Source organism: Protopterus annectens, chromosome 3.part1 (genome assembly GCF_019279795.1).
Source record: "Protopterus annectens isolate FY-2018-M chromosome 3.part1, PAN1.0, whole genome shotgun sequence".
In the NCBI taxonomy this organism is placed as follows: domain Eukaryota; kingdom Metazoa; phylum Chordata; order Ceratodontiformes; family Protopteridae; genus Protopterus; species Protopterus annectens.
Window position 1 is genome coordinate 1,059,293,396 of NC_056732.1, and position 26,937 is coordinate 1,059,320,332.

The window sequence follows — 26,937 nt, forward strand, 5'->3', positions numbered from 1 at the left end:
TTTGCAGAGCCACTTACTCCCCTTTAGCCATAGGTTCATAGGTAGATACTAGGCTATCTGCCCGAAGGCATTTATAAGCCTAGCTGGAATGTGTTGGCTTTCGCCGCTTCCTTAGATTAGTTCCCTGTGCCTGTATCCAACAGAGCCATTGAAGTGATCCCTGGGGTAAACTTTCTGTTTTCCATCCACTCGTCAAGGTTTCTCTTGAAGAGGGTTAGCGAGGAGCTCTGCCTAATGTAGATTGGAATCTTGTTCCAGAGCATGGGAAGTCTCGGGGACTGGAATCTATCCCTCCAGCATGTCCTATTTATTGTTGTGGTGAGGTTTAGATCCCTGGAGCGTGTGGTTCGAGGGGATATGGTTTTCTTTAGGTGTAGCATGTCCATCAATTCTGGGTTGGACATGGCCTTGTATGTCAGGCAGAGATCACCTCTGAGTAGGCGGTATGCAACCGAGTACAGCTGGAGTTTCTTCAGTCGAGCTGCATAGGGCGTCTGCTTGAGGCCAGTGATCCTCTTGGTGAGGTATTTCTGTGGCCTTTCCAGTTGTTGGAGGTGTCTTGTAAGGTACATCCCAAATGGGGCATTGTACTCTATGATGGGTCTGATGAGTGATGTATAGAGGGTCCCAATGACCTTTTTCGATCTGGATGCAAACTCTTTTGTGATTAGGTTGGCCACATGAAGGATTTTCTAACCACTTTGGTAATATGATTATCAAAGGGGAGGTTACTATCTACTTGGGTCCCCAGATCCCTTATTACGTCTTCCGTATTTAGGTGGCTACCACCTATGTGGTATTTTGTGGGTACTTTGTTTTTTCCGAAGGGGGTGACTATGCACTTTTTGGCATTTAGCTTGAGGCCATGGTTTTGACACCAGGTATCTGTCTCAGTGAGACCCTTTTGGAGGATGTCTTTGTCAGCTGGAGAGTCAATTATAGCCCCTAGTTTGCAGTCTTCTGCGAACTTGGTCAGCCATAGTCCTCGTGTGCTTGCCTGTACCTCTGAGAAGTATATGCCGAACAGGAGGGGTCCTAGAACTGAGCCCTGGGGAATGCCACTTGTAACCAATTTAGAGTCAGACCTAGCTCCCGCAAGTCTTACCATGTGGGTTTTGTCCATGAGCCAGTTGGCAACCCATCTCGTGACGTAGGGGTTTATGTTCAGGCTGATGAGCTTGTCTATAATACCTGAGTGGGGAAATGGAGTCAAAGGCCTTTGCAAGGTCTAGATAGGCTGTGTGGACCACCTTTCCCTTGTCTATAGCCTTGGTAACTGTCTCAAGGAAGTCCACCAGATTTAGGAGGCATGATCTGCCCTTAACAAAGCTGAACTGGGTAGGGTCCAGTGTTTGGAGATTTCCAATGTCTCTGTTAATGAGATCCATGATGATGCGCTCCATAGTTTTGCAGACCAAGCTAGTCAGGCTTATAGGGCAATAATTCCTGGGGTCCGTTGTGGCTCCACCTTTGTGGAGTGGAATAATTGTTGCTGTGCGCCACTCTGTGGGCACATAGCCTGTGGAGAGGCTGAGTTTAAACAGTGTGTTTAGGTGAGGGGTTAGTTCATCTTTGAGCTTGTGTAGGACGCAGCCTGGGACACCGTCCAGTCCCATTGATGCTGTGTTTTTCACTTTGGAGAGGGCTCTTTTAACCTGAGTGTCTGATTTCAGGGGCACTACATTCTTCTGGTATAGTTATGGGCCCTTTTGGGGCTGAGAGGGGGGAGACATTTGCACTGAACTTGTCTGCCAGGATGTTGGCTATATCGGTTGGTTCAGTGTATTTTCTGCCATTCTGCACTAACTCCGAGCATATCTGAGAATTGCCACTTAGATTCTTGACATAGCTAAAGAATGCCTTGTGGTTTATCTTTGGAGTCCATGGCAATTTTTCTTTTGAAGCTGGCCTTGGATGATTTTATGAGGGAACATAGTTTCTTGCTGATACTGATCAGGGATGTCTTCCCTTCTTGGGATTTTACTGTTTTCTGTACTAGTTTCCTCCTTCTATTGTATAGCTTGTTTATGACAGGGGTCCACCAGACTGGTATCCTTTTCTTGGAGGAGTGAGTCTTGGTTTTGTTTGGGATAGCACAATCCATGCATTCTTGTAGGTGCCCGTAGAGTGCATTAGTAAAGGATTTTGCAGCTTGGACAGTGTTATCCTTTAGCATGGGGGCTTTGAAACTTCCCACCTCGGTCTTAAGTAACGTGAAGTTTGCTTTTGAAAAGTTTTTCATGGTGGATTCTTTGACTGGGGGTGGTGGCGGAATGTGGATATCCAGAGTGATTAGTTTATGGTCAGATCTAACCAGCGAGGGGTTGACCTCTATGTGGAACACCTTTCGCCCATGTTGGTGATGACCAGGTCCAATATGTTGTCACCTCTGATGGGAGTGTTGACCAGTTGATCCAGGGCGTTTGAGTTTATAAATTCTAGGAAATGTTGGCAAGGGAGTTTGTACTTGAGTAGTTCTCCCAGTTAATGTTTGGGTAATTGAAATCACCCAATATCAGGGTGTTTGGTAGGACCTTTATGTTTCCTAGTGTTTCCAGGAATGCGGAGTGGGGGTCTTGCGACATGGTGGGTGATCTGTAGCAAGCTATAATTTGAATATCAGTTTTGCCCATTGTTAGTTGCACGTGGATGATCTCTGAAGCATCGTGCTGTGCCACTAACCTGGAGGTGTGGGTATCCTTGATGAATATGAATACTCCTCTGCCTTTTGTATTTCGGTCCGGGTTTTGTGGCCGAAATATATGGTATGAGTTGTACCCTGGTAGTGCTGGGGTGCTCTCTGGAGCCTTAAATCAGGTTTCTGTTACTGCACATATATCGATTTTCTCCATACTGAGGAATGCCTCGAGTGCATGCATTTTGAGGTTTAGACTTCTGGCATTGAGTAGCATTACCCTCAGTCTTTTGTTACTTGAGTAGCATTACCCTCAGTTTTTTGTTACCCTCGGTTTTTTGTTACTTGTGCTGTTTACAGCATTGGGTTTGTCTTTTGAGCCTTGCCTAAAAAAAGGCACTATGGGGGTGGCAAGGGCCTTGGCCAGTATTCGAAAGCTTAAGGGTGACAGGTGCAAGCAGTCTCTAGCGAAGCAGCGTGGCTTGTCGAGCATGTTGTCTCAGGCTGATAGACAGTGGATTCCCTTTGAATCACACCAGAAGCTTAGCCAATTGTTGAAATTGATAAGTTTTTCTGTATACCGTCGTATCATTCTTGGTGAGGGCAGGATGCTACTCAGGGTCAGGGTCATACCGGCATGGGCTATGTGATCAGAGAGCCTCCATGTCTCTTTTCATGTAGTCCAGGGAGGTACGGCTCAGGTCATTCACACCAACATGGACAATGACAGAGTCATATTTGTACTTGTTCTGGAGTGACCTGAGTGCTTGTGTTACGTGGCGGATCCTGGCACCCAACAGGCAGCTAACAGTAACCTTCTCCTTGTTCAGCCTAGTGAGTGGGATGTCAGTGTGCCTGACTATAGAGTCACCTATTACTAGTGTGTTGGGTATGTTATTTTGCCTTAAGGGCTGTGATTGTGTGGCACACTGGTTTTGTGATGTATGTGTTTCATGGTTTGTGTTGGGGGGTGGAGGTTGCTTGAATGTCTGCTTTGGAGGTCTCTGTTGCTTTTGCAGATTTTTATTTAGAGCCTCCGAGTATGTTTTCATGTATTTATGTGTGTTTTTTGCTGGTGCTGGTTTCATAGGTCTATGTGAGACTGGTGGTGTGATGCAAGTCATTCCCTTCTCCTCTTGACTGCCTGGTCCAGTCTTGGGTTGAGAGAGCTCAGCCTCCAGTTTAGCTGTATAATTGCATCTCTCACATGTATTAATGTTTGGTGGAAGGAGGAGAGGTTTGTCTATGTACATGAGGCAGTTGTAACATTGCCTCAAAATGCCCGGATTCCTCAGTTGGAACGGAGAGTACACTTGAAACTGCCATTTGGACATGCCTGGATAGGTACAGTGAACTGTTTTACTGATTGGCTGGTAAGGTTGAATAATGAGCCTTGCCCTCCCCTACAGTATAAGGAGGGATCTAGTGCTAAGGTTTATTACTGCTTGCTATGAGTTTTGAGCAAGTACCAGTATGAGAAGTGAATGGTTTGAGTGCTTAAGTTGAAAGTTTGCCTAGTTCCTAGGGAAAAATTGAAGGGTAGACTCTGTGGAGCCAGGAATAGTTATACCCTTGCTAACCGGCACAGCCCAGCGCGCAAAACCGTGCAAATGCGGGTTTTATAGCAGGGAAATGAAAGAGAGAGAAATTAGCCCAAAATGGCCAATAAACTACTAGTTTCTGGGCTGAAACCACTCCTCCAGGGACAGATAGGCTGCTGAAAGCTCCCTCTCTCACAGTGAACAGAGAAACTTCCTTCTATCCAAGTAAGGTATGGGCAAACACAGAAACTTGTAACACAGCCCTGAATTCAGCACTAAACTGAAAACTGGACTATACTAGCTTAGAGAGGTGGGAAAACAAGTATATATATTTTGTTTTTTTCGGAAAATAAAGCAGATACATAATTTAAATGCACAGAAATGGCTATCACACTTGAGTGTGTAGCCTACAACAGTTAAACAGGTAATTTTAAACACAAAAATGACTTTGTAAAGTGCAGGTAGTAAAATAAGTACAATATGTAGTTGAAAAAAGCTTTTTTAATCACAGAAACTCTAGAAAATCGGAGTTTTAGGCGGAATTAGCTAAAGACAGCAAGAAAATGCAGAAAAATTATACTTAATCACACCAAAGGCTCTCTTTTGTCTCTCTACTGCTGTAGAACTCTGCAGGGCACCAGGCAGGAGCTTGCTGAGCTGTATACTAGCACAAAAAGCCTTGCAAATGTTGTGTGCCAGCTTAACTTGTATAAGCTGAATGACAAAGATTTATTTTAAAAAAATGTGGATACTTGAAACAACTGGATGTCCTGGGGCTATATCAAGTTTTTATGGCTCTTTGGTGTAGTATAAAATGTTCATTTCAGTGGATTTTTAATTTCAAGTTTGTCATTCTGTTTTGTTAAGAAAAAGTGAAATCTTTTTTTCTTAATAAAGCCACATATGGTTGTTGGTATTCACACAGGGAGTCTCGTGACAGAATCTTAAATTATTTTCTTATATTTTCTTATATGATTCTCTTTTTATTATATGATGTTATTATTATTATCATTATTATTATTATTAATATTATTATATTCTTTTTAATAATGCTATGGTGTTGATCATTCCCACTGCTGCAGTAGCCTTTTAGGCTATATGGGTTGTGTCTTGCCCAAGACACAAGTGGCCAGCTTCCCAAAGCTCTGTCTCCCTCCCACACTTTCACTCTGGCTGCAGATTGGCCAATCTTAAGGAAGAAAAATCCACAGTTAGAGTTAAACATTTCAGTACTTTCTTGCTACCTCATGAAGAAGTAGCACAGAGGTTTCACACAAGGAGCAAGTGGTCTTCTGCTTCTTTCTGGTAGGTAAATCCCTTCTGGGGAACCCTTCAACACAGAGATATTTGATTTTTTTTTTATATGTATATTTTAAAAAAGTATCAGGACTATTCCCTTAAGAAACTCAGCTTCTTGTCAAGGACTACTAATTTTAGCTTCTGCTAATTTGGGGGCATATTTTGTGATAAAATGTACTGTCTGCATAAAATATTTATTTTTTTAAGTAAATATTTAGTGTGGGGAAGTATTTTAGTAGGATAGGCATCACTAACGGTTATGTAATGCTTGTGACAACTTACTTGTCATTTTCATGAGTCAGACTGAATTTTCTTTGTAGGGGTTCTGACAGAAATTTGGTGTACTGCTTAAGCATTACAGTGTATTGAGGGCTCTGAATGTGTGTGAAAGGGTAAATGCGCTAATTTGTAAACTATTTGACAACCTACCTTCTGACAACTCATTCCAGCGAGTCTTGCCTCATATGAAGCATCTTCTCCAGTCACAGCATGGATACTTACCCTGCTCCTGCTGGTCTGACTTCATAGTTCCTATTAAAAAAAAAAAAAATTACCAAAGAGTCCTTACTGACTCCTCAGGCTCGGTCTTTGCCTCAGCTGTTGGTGGTTAACTCTGCAATGGCCAGCAGTCATTCCTCAGACCACTTACTTACCTCTCCGGCTACCTCTTGTGTAGTCCTTTCAGCTATTATGAACCAGGGATCAGTCACTTTCTCTTCATATGCTGGAACAGCTGACTGAGTATGGGAGAACCATCTTTACTAGGGCATGGAGACAGACTGAGGGATGGTGCTGTTTGTGACTGACAGAAGAGATCTTTTGATGTGGCCGAAGTACCTTCTCCTAGTCACTCATCAGAGATGAGCAATGTTTAATCTTTTGCATTTTCTTTATAGTTATTAGAAGACATGATGTATGTTGGAAAAGATGATATTCTTACCTTAGCCAAAAAATTGCTGTAGGCATTCAGTCTTTGAGCTCACAATACAGTATCCGTAAATCAGGACAGTAGAAATATTCCTGAAGACTATACATAACAGATAATTCTGACACAAACAGGGACAGGGCAACTTCTCCTGCAGGCTCTCAAGCCTAAATCTCAGATTCTTGAGAGAACTGGAGCCTCACAACCTTCTTTGCTGGAATTTTCCTTTTGTTAAGCTATAGCTAGGATGAAATAGGTGTTTTTTGGGAACAAATGAATATTCAGCTTGAAATGAGGAGATATTAGGATATGTTACAAGTGGAAGTGCCTCATTCTGTGCCTGTATCTCCACTAATACTTGCCTTTGAGGATACATTTAATACTGCCTTTAACAGCCGTGGTATACAACTTTCAGTCCCCAAAAATGTAGATTGACTTTATAAAGTTTCTCAAACTAACAACATTTATTTTCTCACTTTAAGTCTTACTCTGCAGCCATTTTCACATCTTCATCAACAGGGATCAGGCTGATGGTTTTCTCCAACACTTCCCTTGTGAACAAGAAGGGGAAGATTTCAGACAGATGTGGTGAAAGACCCATATGTGGAAGTCTGCTTTTTGTACAGACGGTTAGAGAGAATTAGAGACCACATTTCCCTCTGAAGGCAGTTTTTATCTCAATTCTATTCTTTCTAACATTTCTCAAGTACCTAAACATGCCTTAAGGAGTGTTTTATGATTGTGCAGCTACAGTGGGGGCCACTGCTTTAACTACATTTCTGAGATGGTATTCCTGGGTACATTGTCTGAAATTTTGAATTCAGCTTTAAATAAGGAGGTGTATTTGGCCCATCTGGTACTCAAGTCCTGAAACAATTTGATGAGAGAGGAAAATTAATTCAGGGAGTTTCCAAGATTTTTTTAGCCTCCCCCATTACAAATCTCCCAGAACCTCTTTCATGTCTAAGAAATGAAACATACAATCACTGCCTTCTCAAGCGTAACAGGGGAATAGAAATAGATGGTGACCGGGAACAACAATGAATAAGGATCCTTAATTTCATAATGACTGTACCAGCATTCACCCCCCTCCCCTTCCCTCCTACCCGTATTTCTCAAAATCTGTTCCAGCAATTGTCTCTGTACATTTCCCTTTGGCAATAGATTGTTGCAGACTCTTGGATGTTAAAAGCAGATCAGGAGGGATACATTTGGCACCGGATATAAATACTTCCTTTCAGGGGAGTTCCTCCCCACCTTCTGAACCAAACAGAAATTTTTCCTCAGGTTCTTCAGGACTTACTCACCATAGGAGTTATAGAGCCAGTGCCACTAAATTAAAGGGGCAAAGGTTTCTATTCCCGAATGTTTCTGGTACCAAAGAAATAGTTTTCTTGGAGACTAGTTCTGCAGACTTTGAAGATACCATTTTAGTCATTTATAGCAGTTGATGTTATACCTGTTAAAAGGAAGAATTCAAGAAACAAAGTAAAAAATGACAGACGGGTCTATATTAGAACACCGAACATTCAAAATGTCGAGTGTTCTAATATCGAACCCTAGCAATCGAAAAAAAAAAACATCGAACATTCGGAACAGCGAATTTTTTCCTAGGGAAAAAATTTGCTGTTCCAAAACACATACACACAACACAAGCACACCAAACGAACAGCAATCCACACACATACACCTAAACTCTAACACCTAACCCTACACTAAACTATACAAACACCACTAACTATCCACTTACCTTAACCCAAACCCTAACCCTAAGGTCATCACTATCGCACAGTCACCTCACCTGCGCCCTAATCCTAACTCATCTAACCCACCCTAACCCACACGTCCACACAATCGCACACTTACCTAAACCCGACCCGTAACTTTCCACCAGAGCGCTGAAAATACCGAAGCAACAGAAACGGACAACTGAATTCTTTCCCTAGGAAATAATTCGGTTTCCTGTTACTTCGATATTTTCAGCGTTTGCTGAAAACGGGTCGATATTAGAACACCCGACATTTCAAATGTTCGGTGTTCTAATATAGACCCTGACAGACTTATAAGTCTCCTTACAAACACTGGCAAGATCACGTAGCACACTTATGAGAAAGTTGCTGAGTGAGATGTTTAAGTTAAAAGATTTGTAATATCCATGAGTGTGTATGTAAAAGGTGGCTTATTTATAACTTGTAACCAAAGGTAGACAGTTGTCACCCTCTGTGTGTACATTTATCTGCAGCCTTTGTCTGAGTTTTTTGTGTACTCTTAATTAACAAGTGAGATTTTTTTTCTCATCTTGAATTATTAATTAGATTAGTCCATGTTTGAATAATCAGAGGATGATTGGTTTGCTATAGAAGTGCATGCAATAAAACCATTCAACATGGCCAAGAAGTTCTGCAAAGCTTGATTCTGGTTCTGTACCTGCTTGACCTTAAGATGCCATAAAAATATTTATATCATCCACACAGAAAAATATATATAAGGCTAGGAAGGTACAATACCCTCAATGAGGACTGTACAAGCATAAACAATTCCTGGGATAACTTGGTTTAGTAGTCCAAAATTAACAACATTGTTATAAATACAGATAAAACAGAATATATGTGGTATGGGAACCCAAATATATTATACAAGTGCAACTTGGGTGATAAGAATATTGTAACAGTATTGCTCATTAAAGACTTGGATATTCAAGTCAGCAGCAAAGTACATTTTAAAGAGCACATCATGAGCATAACAAAGGAGTGTTATAAAACTATGGGCTATATGGTGAAATATTGTAAGGCAAGAGTTAAGTATGGAGAGTATAGACATGACTGGCATAATAGTTAAGATCTTCATCTCCCAAGAACAAGGTGCAGGCTTTTAGCCTGACCTTCAGTCAATGGCTGTGTGGAGTATGAATAATGTTCATCAACAGATCACTGCAACAGTAATGCTGAGCCATGGGAGGTATCCTGCCAAGGATACCATGCATCTGTTCAATATACTAGAGCTTAGTCACTCCTTCCTCACATGACATATGTCTCACCTTAGACCATGACACAGACTATGTGCTCGTATTTAAGGGATGCACAAGTGCGAAATTTCTCAGAACTTTCATGCTGCAGTCTGAGAAGGAAAACTCTATCTCTAGCTTAGTCTCTCAGCTGTACAAAATATCCAGTTGCCTTTGCAAGGGAGAGCTAAGTACCCTGTTAGGGATCCTTCCTCATTTTTGAATTTTCCTGTCTTGTTAACCTCATTTATGTCATCTAAGAGATGAAAATGCCTCGGTGGTAGGCTGATTCCCCATATAAGGATGGGCATATATAGAGTTTTTTTGCGCAGGATTTGAACATGACACTAAGGACTGTTACATTTATCATGCTTTTGTCCCAGAGACTGTCAGAAGGCAAGTCTTCTAAATTTACTTAAAAATAGGTGCTTATAATCGCGAGCCATTATGCAGTTGGAAGCTTCTGCCTTGGATGTACCTTCACAGCCGAAAAAGAAATCCAAAAAAGAGAAAGAAGACTTTTCTTTGTTTTCTTTTTTCTCCGTGTCAGAATTAGACTTGTTTGTTGAGACTGGTGGTAAGCTCGCACACCATCCAACCTCTGGGCCTGTTCCCAGTGTCACAACCCCATTGGAAGCTGACATGGAGCAGCCTTTTGACCTGTACCAACCAATAGTCAGATGGTTGTTAAGGCTGCAAAAGCTGAATCCAAGCTTGTGACGTCAGAAGGACTGGATGACATTCCTTAGATATTAGTGAAGTGGACATCCCTGTTTCTGTTGTGGAGGTATATCTGAAGTTGGGCCCTTCATGTATGGTTTCTTTGGAAACCCCAAAAAAGAAAAAAGAAAAGACAAAACACCTTTCATTTCCTCCCACACCTACTCTTAGATATCCTCAACAGGAATGCCAAGACTTCACTCTGGAACTGTTTAAGACTCTTATGGCTTTAAAGTCCGCACAGTATTTTGCTTCTACCCCACTACCCCTATGAACAGAAAGAGTGATACTTCCTCTGAACTAGAATCTGAACCTTTAAATTAAATTATACCTGTGTTGTACTCCCCTTCTGGGTATATGTCTGAACCGTAAGATACTTTATACTCTTCCCAAGAACAACCAAATGATGATGCAACATTTCAAATGGGAGGGAAAGCAAATCTCTGAATTTAAAGAATAGATACTCCAGTCTGTAATATGTTGTAGTTCTCAAGCCTTCTGCTGTCCATTCTGCATTAGAAGCTTTGGAGGACACACTTCTTTCTGCTTTTATTGTATTAGAATCTTGACCAATTTCATGATTAATAAATAAATAAGTAAAACTAACAGACAGACATTATAACATTCCCGATAGTCACAGGTATACTACACCCATCCCTATAATTATTTCTGCAGACTCTAACAAGTCATCCAATTTTTTTTCCATCCTCAAATACCTTACCTAATGAAAAAGATAGTAAGGCAATTGACAGGTGAGGAAAGAAAGTTTATCCCTCAGCCATTTTAGCTTTCTATTCTGTTAACTATCAAACACATATGATCAGGTACCGGTTATCCATCTTTAATAAAATGTCCAGACTTATTCATAATCTAGCCAACAGTGACTCTCAATCAGCTCCTCAAAATGATTTATTTTGCCTCTTCAAGTTGCACATCACTTCAGTAAGTGTTCATATAATGAGATAGATGTTTTCTGTAGGGCTGCTGCCATTGGATCTTTTCTAAGGTTTTTCCTGGCTAAGACTAGCTAAATGTTTAGATGCTTCTCCGAATAAATATTACCTTTTGGTTCTCTTTCCGCTGAAATTTTCAAAATAATTGGAAGAAAGGAGTAAAATTATATAGAGACTCGAGCAATTTCCTTCTATCCCTTGGTCCAAAATTCCAAATAACTGACTTCTCCAAACAAGGTCAAGAAAGGCAAAAACAGTGTCAGGGCAAGCTCAACTCTGATATTAAAAAGGCCAAAGAACCCTTTTCACATAAGCCTTCCAACTTTTACTACCCCCCCCCCCCCCCCATTGGCCTACTCTCTTGTAATCCCACCCAACAAACTTTGTCAAATTTCCCTTCCAGAAAACAATTACAACAGATTTTTGTGGTTTTCATATCATTCAAAAACAGCACGTTCTGCATTGGAATTATATTCCTATTCAGCATAAAATCCCACAAGTATCTCTTACCCAACAACCCTGAATCTGGGTATAAATTGAGTCTGTTTTTCCCCACGTAAAGAAAGCGATTCTACACCAATGTTTTTCCAATTCCTAGAAAAGAAGATACCTAGAGACCAATTCTGAATTTTTCCACTCTGAACATCTTTTTGAAAATTCTATAATTCAAGTGTTAGCATTCCAAAATATTTTCCTTTTAGTTCTTCTAAATGATTTTCTGGTTATCTTGGATTTCAAGGATGTTTATCTTCATATTCCTGTCCATCCACAACACAGGAAAGATGCCTACATTTTCCAGTCTGTTCAAGCCCTCATGTCGGCAACTCTGCCTCTCCATATACCTTACAAGGGCTTCTTCATGTGATTGGTTTTGTTCCATGTCAGAGAATAGATAAGGGAAGGGGAATCGGCATGTTTTGCAGCACTTCCAGATTCATTCCCTCATAGCAACACCATGCTTAATTTTTCTGGTGTCCTTAAGCCTTTCCTTCTAACCCACTCCTTGTGAAGGCAGTGCCACCTCAACTTATAAAGTACCCAGTCTCCCTTTACACTGGCTTCCTCATGTGACCACCTCTTTCCCCTATCAAAGGTTAGGAGGTGTAGAATACTTCCTGACCCTCTAGAGTTGGCTATCTGGCAAGAAGGATGACGTTTTGAATGTGCTGCAGACAACCCGAGTTTGATTAGTGACTTTGACACTGAAGGTGCCAACCCAGGAGGATGGGAGTGAGTGGAATCTAGCTCATTTAGCCTAGGAGGAAGGAATGCCAGCTTGTGGTGGACAAGATGGTACACCATTGCGAATGTGCCGGTCATGAAAACTATCCTACTAAGCAGCATGCATACTGTAGTTGAGACTCTGCATGCAAACTGAAGCACACACACACACACACACACACACACACACACACACACACACACACACACACACACACACACACACACAGACACACACACACTCTCTCTCTCAGGCCTAGGCTTGTAGCACATTCAGACAAGAATAAAACGCTGGAAACTGCAGACTAAAGCAGCTCAGGAAGGGCTGATTTATGCATGACAACTTACTATGTTCTCATCTTTATCCCTCCACTGCCAGCCACATAAGATTGAGAGCTCTGAAAAGTCAACCTGACTTGCAAAGGAAGGAACCCCCGTAGTGTGAAGTGGAGGCTAAATTGTCAGGTGGGACAGAGAACACCATAAGTATTCACCATCTGTGGTCTAATCTAATCCTGTTTAGGAGTTATATGGTGATTGTTTGGGAGGACCGAAAAACAAAACAAACAAAATTCCTCTAGTATCCCAATGGTTGTGCTTTTTGTGATGTCACAGTAGGCACTCATGCATCAGCACCTAATTAATTTGCACATGCCTTTGATTTTCTACCTTCACCTAGACTTCACTATGTGGTAGCAGCACAGGGAACCCCCCTCACATGTGTGCGTGTGCACGAGCACACCCACCCACACACATGCACACGCATGTGCACACACACACACACACACACACACACACACATACCACCACCAGTAAAAGAGAGCAGATCATTAAGTAATAAGCACAACTTCCCATCTGATCCTTATGGCTTTACAAGTCTGTTTCTTAATCTACTCTGCTGATGGACAACCTCCTACTTTAATAGGTGGACAGTTCTGATGAATTTTGCTATCAATATTTATATTATTGCTAGTATTAATATAGTGAAGTGCTTTGAAATTTGAGGTTACTAAGTGCTTGCTGTCATCTATTTGCTTAGGTTCTGATCAAGATGATGAGCTGGATGGAAAAGCAAGAAATGAAGCAAAGGAAAGAACTCCTAAGAAACTCCGAGTGCAAAAAACAGAGAAAATGATGTCATCCAAAGAGTCTGATCGATTAAAGAAGCCTGTTATTAGTGTGGTTTTAACAGCACATGAAGCCATTCCAGGTACTAGGACAGTTGTATAAGAACTGCTTGTCAAGTAAATATTATCTATGATTTGTAGAGTATTCCACTATTGGCTTGTTTTTAAACATTTTTTATTGCTGTTATAAAACCAAGTTCATGGGTTCATAGGTAGGTACTAGGCTATTGGCCCTAGGGCCTATATATGCCTAGCCAAATGGTACCGTGGCTTTTGCCACCCAAGAAAATTATTTTCCTGTGCCCCTGTCAAGCAGAGCCACAGAAGTGATCCCAGGGGTGAATTTCCTACCTCCCATCCAATCATCAAGATTTTTCTTGAAGAGTGCTAATGAGGAGCTTTGCTTGATTTAGATATGTAGTTTGTTCCAGAATATGGGAAGTCTCTGGGACAGGAATCTATCCCTCCAGCATGTTCTGTTTATTGTGGTGACAAGGTTTAGGTCCCTAGAGCGCGTAGCTTGGAGGGATTGGGATTTCTGTAAGGGGAGCATGTCCAACAGCTCTGGGTCTGACATAGCTTTGTATGTTAGGCAGAAATCATCTCTGAGTAGGCGATAAGCGACAGAGTAAAGCTGGAGTTTTTGAGGCGGTCTGCGTAGGGCATCTGTTTGAGGCCGGTAATCCTCTTTTTGAGGTATTTCTGTGGCCTTTCCAGTTGTTGTTGTTTTGTGAGGTACACACCAAAAGGGGTGTTGTACTCTATAATGGGTCTAATGAGTGATGAGTAGAGGGGACCAATGACCTCTTTTTTTCCTGGATGAGAAACCTTTTGTGATGAGGTGTGCCACATAGAAGGATTTCCTGACTACTGTGGCGATGTGATTATCAAAGGAGAGACTACTGTCCACCTGTGTCCCAAGGTCTCTTATCACACTTTCGGTGTTAAGTAGGCTACGGCCTATGTGGTAGTTCATGGGTACAGAGTTTTTACCAAAAGGGATTCAATGCACTTTTTGGCATTGAACTTGAGGCCATGGCTTTGACACCAGGCATCTGTCTCAATGAGGCCCTTTTGTAAGATGTCGACATTGTTAAGAGTTTTGATTATGGCTCCTAGTTTGCAGTCATCTGCGAACTTCATTAACCAAAGACCTTCTGTGTTAGCCTGTACTTCAGAGAAGTACATACCAAACAGGAGAGGACCTAGGACTGAACCCTGTGGTACTCCACTTGTCACTGGTCTGAAGTTGGATTTAGAGCCTGCTACCTTCACAGTGTGGGTTCTGTCAGTGAGCCAGTTGGCAACCCATCTTGTGACATAGGGATTTATACCTAGTTTAGTGAGTTTATCTATAATTCCAGAGTGGGGGATGGTGTTGAAAGCCTTGGCAAGATCTAGATAGGCTGTCTGAACCGCCTTACCCTCATCTATGGCTTTGGTGACCACTTCAAAGACGTCGATCAGGTTTAGGAAACATGATCTGCCTTTTACAAGCCCAAACTGGGTAGGGTCCAGAGTTTGGAGATTACCAATGTCATTGTTTACAAGTTCCATGATGATATGTTCCATAGCCTTGCAGTCCAGGCTCGTCAGGCTAATGGGGCAGTAGTTCCCAAGGTTCCGTGGTGGCTCCCCCTTTGTGGAGTGGGATAACCATTGCTGTGTGCCATTCAGTGGGCACAAAGCCTTAGGTGAGGCTATGCCTGAACATGGTACTTAGGTGGGGTGCCAGTTTATTCTGTAGTTCATGTAGATCGCAGCCTGGGATTTTGTCAGGTCCCATGGATGCTGTGTTCTTTCTTGGCTTTGGAGAGTGTGTTTTTTACCTGTGCAGTCGTGATTACAGGAATTTTGCATTCTTCCGGTATAGAGATGGGCCCTTTAGGGGATAAGAGAGGGGTAAAATTAGCATTGAACCTATCTGCCAGGATGTTGGCAATATCAATTGGTTCTGTATATTTAGTGCCATTGTGCTGTAACTCAGAGCAAATCTGAGTGTTGCCATTGAGATTCTTGACATAGCTATAGAATGCTTTGTGGTTGTCTTTAGAATCAGTGGTGATTTTGTTTTCGTAACTAGCTTTGGGGTAGTTGAAATCACCCATTATTAGGGTGTTAGGTTATACCCTAATATTTTCCAGTGTATCAAGAAATGAGGAGTGGGAATCCTGGGGAATGGTGGGGGATCTGTAGCAAGCTACAATTTGGATTGCGGTCTTGCCCAGAGTTAGTTGCGCTTGGATAATCTGTGATGCATTATGCTGAGCAACTAGCCTGGAGGTGTGGATATCCTTAATAAATATGGACACGCCTCCGCCTTTAGTGCTTCGGTCCCGGTTAGGTGGCCGAAAGGTGTGGTATGATTTATAGCCTGGTAGTGCAGGGGTGCTCTCTGGAGCCTTGAACCAGGTCTCTGTCACTGCATAGATGTCGATGTTCTTCATTTTAAGGAGTGCCTCGAGTGAGTGCATTTTGAGGTTTAGACTTCTAGCATTAAGTGTACCTATATTTCAGTGAAACATTATACAATTTCACTTATATAAATATTTCTGTTAATCTTGATTATAACAGCATTCATTTTGTTCCTACAGTGCTATTTTTTTCACTTTTTGTGACAAATTCTCTACTTCTCAATGCATACTTAAACCATTTAGATTATATCTACCATGGAGAAAGATCACTTAACTATTACATAATTCTCTTATTCTTCCTTAGGTGCTCTTCTGTTTTGGATGACATCTTGATGTATCATTTAACCTATCAAATATCTTTATGCCCCCCACCCTCAATGTCTACAGTTATTATTAGATGCCACACACATTTAATGCTGGTTGTACCATATCTCATATACAATTTTGGTAAGCTCCTTTTTGTTAATCTTACTATGTGTCTCCTTATATATACTGGAGCATTTTCTATCCTGCCTCCGAAAACATCTTTCATCAGCAATCAGGCAACCATGCCTGTCACTTGCCCTGTGACAGAAACACTACCATTGCCCACCACCCAGCTATTCCTTCACTTCAGATTAACATTTTTCTAGCTGATAATGTTTTTCATGTAGTATTATATCTTGTAAACCAGTGTCCTTAAGATTACTTGACTGAGGTCCTTTTCTTTATCTAGTCCTGATGACTACTGGCTGTGCCATATAGGAAGAATTGGGAACTACTGGGAAGTTTATCACTAGAGTTAAGTGAGAGCAGTTCTTTAGGTGGACAGTGTAGTGCTTTTATCTTGGGTCTAGGTCTCTGTAAGCATCAGAGAGGTTCTGGATGCCTGTTGCTGGGCCTTTGTTCCATTATAGAAACCAGAGTTTGGCCTATCCTGTCGTGCATTACTGGCAGATGGCCATGCTTTGGGCCCTAATTAGGCTGTTTGAGAAGCTCCTTCCTGTAGAAAGTTGCTGTCTGTAACCCACTGGAGATCCTTTCCTTTTTCCCCATAGGAATTCCTTGTTTGATGGGGCTATTCAAGGAGTCTTTTACTGTGGAGGATTACTGTCTCTCCACTACTGGAGTCTTTTACTGTGGAGGGTTACTGTCTCTCCGCTACTGGAGATCAAAGCTCTCCATTTCCCTAAAGGAAGCTCTTTGTGCACAGATGTCTTACTGCCATTGGGCTGTTTGTGCAGGAGTACAGGATTTCAAACATGAATAATTTTTTTCTTAATGACTTTTCTCTGCTTCTTGATTCTCAGGCATCATTGATGAGTTCACATTCGCTTTCCCCAGTGGGACTCCTGTTCTTTCTCTCTCCCTTTCTGAAGAGGTAAGTCTTTGTTTCTGGATAGGTCCTCTTTATTCCTGTTTTATTGTGGTGAGCATGGGTTGAGAGAAATGATAGAGGCCCTCATTACTGTAAATGATGCAGTCTTCTGGGGATGGGTGGTTTCCGTAAGAGCTGTGTGGTACAAGTTAGTCAGACTAAAGTGGAGGTCTGCAATTGCTTCTGCCTTGGGGGATGGTAGGTTCTTGTTGCAACTAGATGTTTCACCCTTTGGCCCTGTATGATGTCTAGTCTGCTCCAGCTTAGGAGTAGCTGCTTCCAGTGCTTGCCATTGGCAGCTATAATCAGTGTTTCTCTTTGGGCCTTGAGAGCACCCATACTAGATGACCCTTTCCGCCTTTTCAGTGGAAGACTAGTCTTTTCTCCATTGTATAGTCTTCTAGGTTGGTCCTGCCATATTTCTCAGCTTCTGTCTCCATGTTGGGTTTACTGCTTAATATTGAACCCAGCTGTAGGACCCTTCAGAGACCATCCTTAAAGACAGATATCATTTGTTAATGTTTTAACATTTCAGTTGACCTGCAAAGTGGACCCTCCTTAAGGGTCAGGACTATTCTCTTGCTGTCCCTCTTGAGATGAGCTGTCTTTACAGTCAACTTTACTGTTGGAGTTCCATATAAGTGAAGCAAGTATATACTTTGCATGCTACTTTTTAACAATGGAATGTCTAATATGAGTTTTTTTTTTCCTTTGGAAATGGTTTCTTGCTAGTGGTAAAAGGGTAACAGGTTGATGTATGGCATAAGTGCAGTAATGTATTTAGTGTTTAACATCATGGTTTGCATCATCTCAAGTACACATATGTCCATGCATATAGGAACTTCAAGAAAAAGATGTGAATGCTGATTGGTGAAAAGTATATACTCAGCTACAGGGCTTAGAAGAATGGTACTTTTAGTCAGTTAGATGATATGTTGAGAAGTGTTCTCCTATTTGTTCATCATAGAACTCCTTATAGATGATAGTTTTTTATATTCTCAGTGTTGTACATTACACAATATTGTTTTCATACATAAAGTAAACATTGTTGAACACAGTGTTCACCCCCCCCCCACTCTCAACTGCAAATTCAGAACATACAGCAAATAGATTATGTGCAAAAAATCTTTGACAGGTTGAAAATAAGTACAGTTATCCTTTCACGCTGCTCATCACATCATTTAGTCACAGAGTCTTCCATTTGGTGGTAATCTTTCCGAAGTAACTGTATTCTGTGGTCCAAGATACCTGTCAGTCTTATATTCAACAGTAATGAATACTTTAGCTGTTTCTTATCAGTCTTCCTGCATTTTGGTGATCTGAGAATCCCAGCTATGTTCATCATAGTGTGTACTGTTGCAATCCCCACTGTAAGCATATCATGCTTTGCAGGTAGCCCATGGCCAGACAGTTTTTTAAAGCTGGGCTTCAGCTGACATCTTATCCTCTTTCCGACACAGGTACATCAGTAGTATAAAAGGTTACTCTGCTGATTCTATCTTCAGATCTTTCTTGCTGTGCATTTGCATTGGTGGTGGTTTTCCACAGCGCATGTATTCCATGTGACTAGCCAGTGTCCTCCTTGACAGATAAATACCTCATAAGGGATTTCTATCCTTTATTGCCTAATATAGAAGCTAATGTCTGACACAGAATTTAGCTTCAGCTAAGTAATTGTTTAGTTGTGTTAAGCAGATATTGTACAAGGAGCATCACAATAAGTGTCTTTTTTTTTACCTTAGACTAGAGCATGATGTGGACTCTTGCCCTCACTGCACATCATTTCTCCAAAGACAATTCATTCATCATCAGGATCCCTCCTGAAGTTCACTGCCAAAAAGGGGTGCAAGCCAGATTTTTGGGATGCTATGGCATCATTCAAAGCCTCCAGGAGCTTTTCTTCTACAAATAAACATTCTGAAAAGATAAAGAAACACAAGGAAATCAAGTAAATGACTGTCATGTTTTCCACTGTCTGGTGATTCTGAATATGGTGAGACCACTTACACAACCTGTAACTACAGAATCTGTTTTGGCCGCGACCTTGCCACAGCTACTGCATAAATGCTGATAGCTTTGCTTTCTAGCATGTTTTTCCATTTGACACCTCAAACATATTTCAACAGCTGAAGATCCATCAGCAACTGAGGCATGTATTTTATTAGAGAAGCCGAATGTGAGGTCCTGGCCCTCAAAACCTAGATAGGAATCCAACAGATATAGCAAAGGAGAAAATGGTAGGTACAGAAAAGAGTGGCTCAAGAAGAAGCCTGTGGACTCACAGGGCTGAGACCCCCCCCCCCCCCACACACACACACACACAGGGGATCAGCCTTGACTCAGATGGCTGCCCCTTCCCCCTTCCCCCAGACCACCTCAATCACACACGCACATCTTCATCACCATCCCCTTCAGTACCTGGAGTTTTTTTTTGTAGAAAACTAGAATGTAGTCACCCAGGAAAAGTGGATGCTCTAAAATTCTTAGACAAACCCCAGTTCAGAGGTTTTCCACCAGTTCCAAGAGACCAGGCTTTGTTCATGCCACAGTTTCTCAGAGATGTGTTGAGAGGCAAAGGCCATGGAAGGAGTGCCTATGAGGGAGGGAGGTGCAGGGTTTTAATCCTGGTCCCAAGAAAAGAGGGTTCTTGGAGACCCATCTTAGATCTCCCCCATCTAAATGAATTCCAGAAAGTGTCACAATTCAAAATGCTTCTCCTGCAAGGGCTACTCTACTCCTGCTGCCATGTATAAAGGAATACATTTAATGATGGAAGCAGCTGTGTCTCCTAAACAAGGGAATTCCCTTTCGATGTCTGACAACAGACTCCACAGACATAGCTTGGTTCTTAAAATCTTTCTGTTTCCATGAAGGGAACAGTCCTACAGTTACAGACAACACCACAGAGCTGTGGTGCTATAAACAAACAAGGAGGAACCTACTTCTACCTACTACGCAGATTAGCCATGTGCAATTGCATCAGGGAGGAATATCTCTAAAGGCCACATATATTTCTTTCGATCAGAAGGTGGCAGTTCACAAGCTGAGGAAAACTTAAGCAGGCCAAAACAGATGGCTGCTACACAGAGGAGCTTTCTTAATTTTAACTGGCAGGTGGGGTGTGTCAAAGGTGGACCTATTTAACTCTTGTCTAAACAGGCAGCTAATACAGTTGGGGTCTATGTTAGAAACTCCAGGAGCTTGGATGACAGATTCCTAGATTGAACATGTCTGTTTCTGTATGCTTTCTCCCTTGTACCCTTGATCATCACTTATTTTAAACACCTTTATTAAATTAGCACATTTTAAGCAATGACATAGGCATGCATACATTAATAAAAAGCAACACAAACCACAGTGTATTTTTCATTGTTCTTTTCATGCAGTATACATAGATGTTCTCTTTTATAACAATTATCATACACTACAAAATTACATAAATTGCTCAAATTCTTCCTTTCCTTAAACCGTACTCCTCCTGCAAGATGTTATTCTGCATGTATTATTCCCATAAATTCCATTTATTTCTCTGTAACGTGCTCCTTTCATTTTCTAAAGCTCTCATTTCCAGTTATTTTATACCCTTTACAGTATTTGGTACTTCAATTGTACTTTGTTTAGATTATGATTTCCATTTCTGGTCATTGCTTTTTGGCACCCAGTGGCAATGAACTTAGTATGGCCTTACTATGTCTAGGCAATTCAGATCCTGTAACCCAGTTAAAAGAATAATTTCTTTAGTTATAACCAGTTGCTCCCACACCATTTCTGACAAAGTACTCTGGAAATTTTTAAAATCTGTCAACTTGTTTTATTGCCAAAACAATGTTTCCCAATTATCTCTCTTCCCGTTATACCTTTAGGATTTGCAATCTACCTGAGAAAAAAATTATCTGAAGTCTGAAGGAAGAAGAAAAATGCCTATGCAAACACTTTAGTGCAAAAATCCTAAAGCTTCTGGACTTTGCTGCATACTTGGTAGCCATACAGATGCTTTCCCATTGCCCTTTTGTGAATTGCCTATGCATTTTATTCCCAATCTTTTCATATTGATTCTTATAGGTGTCATGCAATATTTTAGAACTTCTTCTAATTCTCCCTTTTTAATAGCAAAATGTGTTCTGGGCTCAACTAAAAACTCTACCAAAGCTAGTCTTTCACTAAGCAGTCTCCTTTCCTCTTCTTCTTTGTTATCAATCCACGACTGTGGAAGGCAGTCTCTAATCTGCATTTATTTCCCTAAGATTTTGACAATGGATATAAGAAGTGTAAAAAGAGAGCTATCTTAGAGAGAAGATGGAAAACAACCTCCAAAGGGTATATAATTAAATAAAAAGTGTTTAAAAATAAAAAGGTCATTTAAGACACACAAAAAGGGCATTGATCTTGATCTGCAATCCAAATAGTGTCATGCCTTATTTCTCTGATTTCGTAAAATGTTTGGTAACTGAATTTTGTTAAACTTTAAACTACTCTGCTGCTAGTGGTCTTTAATAAGTCAGTTTAGTATGCATGGATGTCTGTCAGATACATAAAAAAATCATCAGCTTTGCAAAATTTCTAAACTGAGTGTCAGATATGCAGTTTTCAGGGCCTGTTTTAGCATTTTGGGCACCCTGGACACTTCATTATAGTATTACCCTGTCACTGCCACCCTTACTAAGCAACCACTTATTGGCTCATGTTACAAAGGTTTAGGAGTAATACACACAGACTGAACTGTTAACAATTCTCATACATTATGATAGGCCTGTGTAGTACCAAGCTGACTCATCTTACAGAGGGACAGTCACAGTGACTGGCATTTAGTTACAATGATGTTACATTACAACAACCTTATGCTCAGGTTCATCCTTAAGTGAAGTAGTACTCTAGGTGAAAGGCCCCCCACCCCATCTACTGTTTCTCCTACTGTGAACATTTTTCAGTGCTCCCCATTTCCCCATTCCAAGCTCCCCATGCCATGATGATTACTTCCCTCTTTTCTCACATATTTCCAGAATCCACATCTTTTCTAGGTGTTCTCTAGTGCATTTTAGGGTTTTTTAAACAATCATTTCATCCAGTGATAGCCTGAGTAAAACGTATGATCAAAGAAAGAAATTCAGCATTACTGTTCAACTTTGCTTTTCCTTGCATCCATTCACACACCTTAACTGGCCAAGACAGCACACTAATAGCTGTATGGGAAACAAATGAATTAAGGTGAGGGTCTGAGGGCACCCAGAAGCCACAGGGTATAAATTCTTTGAGGTGCATTTGAATACTTTCCCAGCCTTCAGTGGCCTGAACAAAAATTATGAATAAGAAAAGAATATTTTTTCTTTTAGGGAATACATTAGCTGTGTTGAAGACTTGATGATCGCAGCTGACAGAATAGTAGCTTGCAATAAAATAACATGCTAAATGGGTGAAAGGATACAAAAATTCTATCTGGGAATTCTGCTTGCCTCCATATCTAACCCCTCCCTCAGAAAAGACAGTCAGCATTTGTGCATCCTTCTGTTGTTAGATTGGGATGAAAGCAAAAGCACAGATGGCTACACATGTTTTTCAAATTACTTTTGTCATGCGTATACATAGCATGCTTCCTCACCTCTGCCCCTTATAGGCAACCACCTATATTTGTGCCTGTTGTGTGATTGTGAGGAAAGTAAAAAAATAAATAAAGATTACAGTAATATATTCCAACCTGTTGCTCCTAGACTGTACGCTGTCCCTACACAAGCTATATTGATCTTCTCTGCACAACTCTGAGGTCTGTGAGAGAAGTAAAAGAAAGAATGATCACACTGTCCCTAGCCCTAACACAAGCTATAATGATCTTTTGTGCATACCACTTAAGTCTGATTGTGAGGAAAATTAAAAAAAAAGATAATGACCAAAGCATCCTCAGCCTGCACACAAGCTACAGAAACCTTATGTACACACCTCTGAGCAGGGTTGGTTTCAGAATGGGTATAGTTGAGGGCAGAGGACACCACTAAGTCCATGTCAAAATGTATTCAAGCAGTCTGTAGTTTGAGCGCCACCAAACCCTTAGAAGCTGTGATGGTGAGGATGTTCTGCTGTGTATTTTATGTCTTATTTTTTGAAAAATAAGTACTTGTTAACTGCATTTTTACTGTTACCCAGAAGAGTTGTATATGTGCCTGTCACTATGCCCACAAATAAAAATATGTGATATTATTTTAAACATAGACATATACACAAATGCGTGCATGTGCGAGCACACACACACACACACACACACACACACACACACACACACACACACACACACACGATACTGAAGGTCTGTTATAAAATGCACAAATGTGCTGCATACTCACACTTAGAGAAATTGGAAGAATACCAATTACCTTCAGCATGTTTTGGGGATGCTGGAAGAAACCAACGTATGAGTGAATGTGTACAACAACAGGGAGGACATGACGATTCTACATAGAATAATCTACATTCCAGAACACAACCAGAGGAAAGCACTTCAATATGGCCATGCTCCTTGCTGCACTACTGTGCCAATGAGCAATTCCTTTTACATTCATCCTGCTTTTACTAAACCACCAAAGATAACCATCTGTCATGTGTACAGTCTGTGTTTGTGATAGTTAATTGAAAGAGATTATGGCCAACGTGTTACCCTTAAATACACTACAACCCAAAGAATCATGATAGCAATGTTGATGATTGTGAAAGAAAGTGAAAAAAATATAGTCAGCTTGTTACTGACACCCCCCCACACACACACACACACACACACACACACACACACACACACACACACACACACATACACACATACGCACACAAGCATAAGCCATAGCAGTACTAGTTTTGCACTGATTTCAGCAAGTAATATTGCATTTTGTGACACTAGTACTGCCATACTGGCTTAGCTGAGCATTCAAATGACAGTAGGGGTAAGTCACTTCTACTCACCTTATTGAGGAATAATACATACATGTCATTGTCCCTGATTTCACAGAGTGTCCGTGATTTTGCCACATATTTCTGGCCTGTCCCTTGCAGCATTTTTGATTTGCTTGTAAATCATTCAGGACTATATATAGTCAATCTCAGACATTAGAAGCTCATGCTTTTTATTTTTGAGAAAATGCATTGATGCAACATGTGTTCTTGTATTAACTTTAAGTGAATTAGAGTAATATTTAAAAAGTGTTGTTGATTATGAGCCTTTGTTCTGCCATTTCCTTTGGCTTTGCTTATATTTTTGACCAAAGGAGTTGAGAGTTATAGTACTTGGGGTCCCACCAATACTTATAAATACCCCTTAAAGAAAAAAAAAACATCCCTGAAGGTAGAGAGGATCTGCTATTCTTAAAATTCCAGATAAGTACTGTACTGCCAATTTGTAGCACTTGCCTCATTCACGTTTATTCAGTGGATTACCGACTTTATCCTAACAGTGCCATATCATAACTCTGATTAGGATAAAGTGCATAATCAGAGAATAAATACTTTTTTTTCTACCTAATTTCTCCCCATTCAACAGCAGGTTTTACATGCCCCCCCCCCAAAAAAAAAAGTCAAGGATGATCAGATGGCCCCCTGCAACCATGGATTTTGCTGAGGCCTAACACCAGCTATGATGCTAGTTTTAGTGTAAAAAATGCCCCAAATCAGGATCTAAGTAAAGAGCCCGATATTATTGGCAAAAACCTTTGGTGAAATTATGAAGCCTACTGCTTTACAAAACACTGTCACTACAACTAGATAGCTTTGAATTTTAAAGCAGTAGAGGTGGTGTCAATCCTTAGGATTCTTCGTCCTGTGAGTTGTTATTACCCACCTGGTTTATTAAGTACACAAGACAGCTGTACTAGCATTTTTAGTTTGGCAAATGTAATAAAAAATCAAAACAATAACTTGGCTGTGGTTAGGGCCCCAGGATCACTGACCACCCCCACCCCCACTCCACGACAGCACAATTTGCTGGTGCTTAAAGCCAGCTATGGTGGTAGTGTTGAAGAGGAATTTTTTCTTTCCATACATACAGCAGATCTGCAAAAAAAGACACGATAGATCTCATGCATCTTATCTGAGAGAGTGGTGAGTACATGGTCTGGTTATATGTGTTGCTCAGAGTCCCACAGTAGGCAAGTTTTGGTTTAGGGAATCAAACCTTAGGCTGCAGTAAGCAGCTAATTAACACTTTGTAGCTTTAATCATCTGTTCTAAATGTCAGATGGAGATTGCAAAATAATAATGAGGAATTTTGCACATTGTATTGTTACTTTCACTTTTTATTTCTTATAAAGTTTTTTTTTTGGGGGGTTAATATTCAGCAGTTAATAGAGAACATAATACTGAAAACAACATAATGCTACATTCACTCTAAAACTAATTCACCAGACTACATTATGTCACAAATAAAGTAAATTGGGATATCCTAGAAACTATGGGTCTATTAAAGTGTTGACCTAGTGCTCATCTATTTTGTTTGTTTTTTTGGACTTGGTTATTGGGAAAGTCCAACTGAACAAAGCAAGCCCCTTTTCAGCAAGAGGCCAGATAAGAAATGTACCAATGTCTTACACTTTTGTTTCACAGTTAATACATTTTCATAAAGTAAAACTGTAGTGTTGTATATTAAAGGACAAGAAAGAAAAAAACTGTGACAGAAGTTATGTTTATGACAGAATGTAATTCAGACTTGTAGCAATTCAAAGACAGCAAATGTTATAGAAGTACCTCAGTTTTTAAGTATTATTCTTTATAAAGCAACTTGCGCTAGGCTGAAATGGTGTGTATAACTGAATAATAGTTCAAAGTCAGAAATACTAGTGCTTGTACACAATTGTGTTCTTAGGTAACCAGTAGGTGAGAGAGTATAGCTAAACAGTAATTATTTCCAAGCAAATGAACATTAATCTTTTCTGTTACTTAAAATAAATCTGTACCCTGAAACTGAAAAAAAAATATTTTTTGTCATTTCTTGATAGCTTATGCAGTACTAATGTGTTAAGTCACTTGCTTTACTGCAAAACAAGTGAAAAATAGGATTTTAAGTATTTCATACCTAGCCTATAGAAGTGCCCTGGCATCATGCCGCCCGACGTTAGTTCCCAGTGTTTCTATCAAGTAGAGCCACTGGAGTGATCCCCGGGGTGAACTTTCTATTACCTATCCACTCATCAAGATTTCTCTTGAAAAGGGGCAGTGAGATGCTCTACTTGACATGTATGGGAAGTCTGTTCCAGAAGATGGGCAGTCTCTGGGTGAGGAACTTGTCCCTCCAGCATGTTCTGTTGATTGTAATAATGAGGTTGAGGTCTTTGGAGCGTGTGGTGTGAAGGGATTGGGATTTCTTCAGATGTAGCATTTCTAACAGAGCTGGGTCAGACATGGCTTTGTAAGTCAAGCAGAGATTGTCTCTAAGTAGGCGATATGAGAGAGAGAGAATAGCTGGAGTCTTTTGAGTCTGTCCATGTAGGATATGTATTTAATGCCTAGGAAACTCTTCATGAGGTACTTCTGTGGCTTCTACAGCTGTTGCAGGTACATGCCAAATGGGGCATTATACTCGATGATTGGTCTAATGAGACAAGAGTAGAGAGAGACGATGACCTCTTTCTTCCTGGATGCAAAACCCTTGGTAATGAGATGTGCCACATAGAAGGACATTCTGACCACAGTGGCAATGTGGTGGTCGAAAGATAGGTTGCTGTCAACCTGCATCCCAAGATCTCTTATAATGCCTTCAGTGTTCAGTGGGCT

At 40.7% G+C, this 26,937-nt stretch overlaps 1 protein-coding gene across 1 annotated transcript in view; it reads left to right on the forward strand.

Moving 5' to 3' along the window:
* Positions 1–26,937, forward strand: part of ZFAT (zinc finger and AT-hook domain containing) — a 1,471,085-nt gene that overhangs the window by 260,847 nt on the left and 1,183,301 nt on the right. Inside the window, exon 4 of the mRNA XM_044067201.1 lies at positions 13,338–13,508. Within this exon, the coding sequence (XP_043923136.1) occupies positions 13,338–13,508 (171 nt within the window). The remainder of the gene's footprint in view (positions 1–13,337; positions 13,509–26,937) is intronic.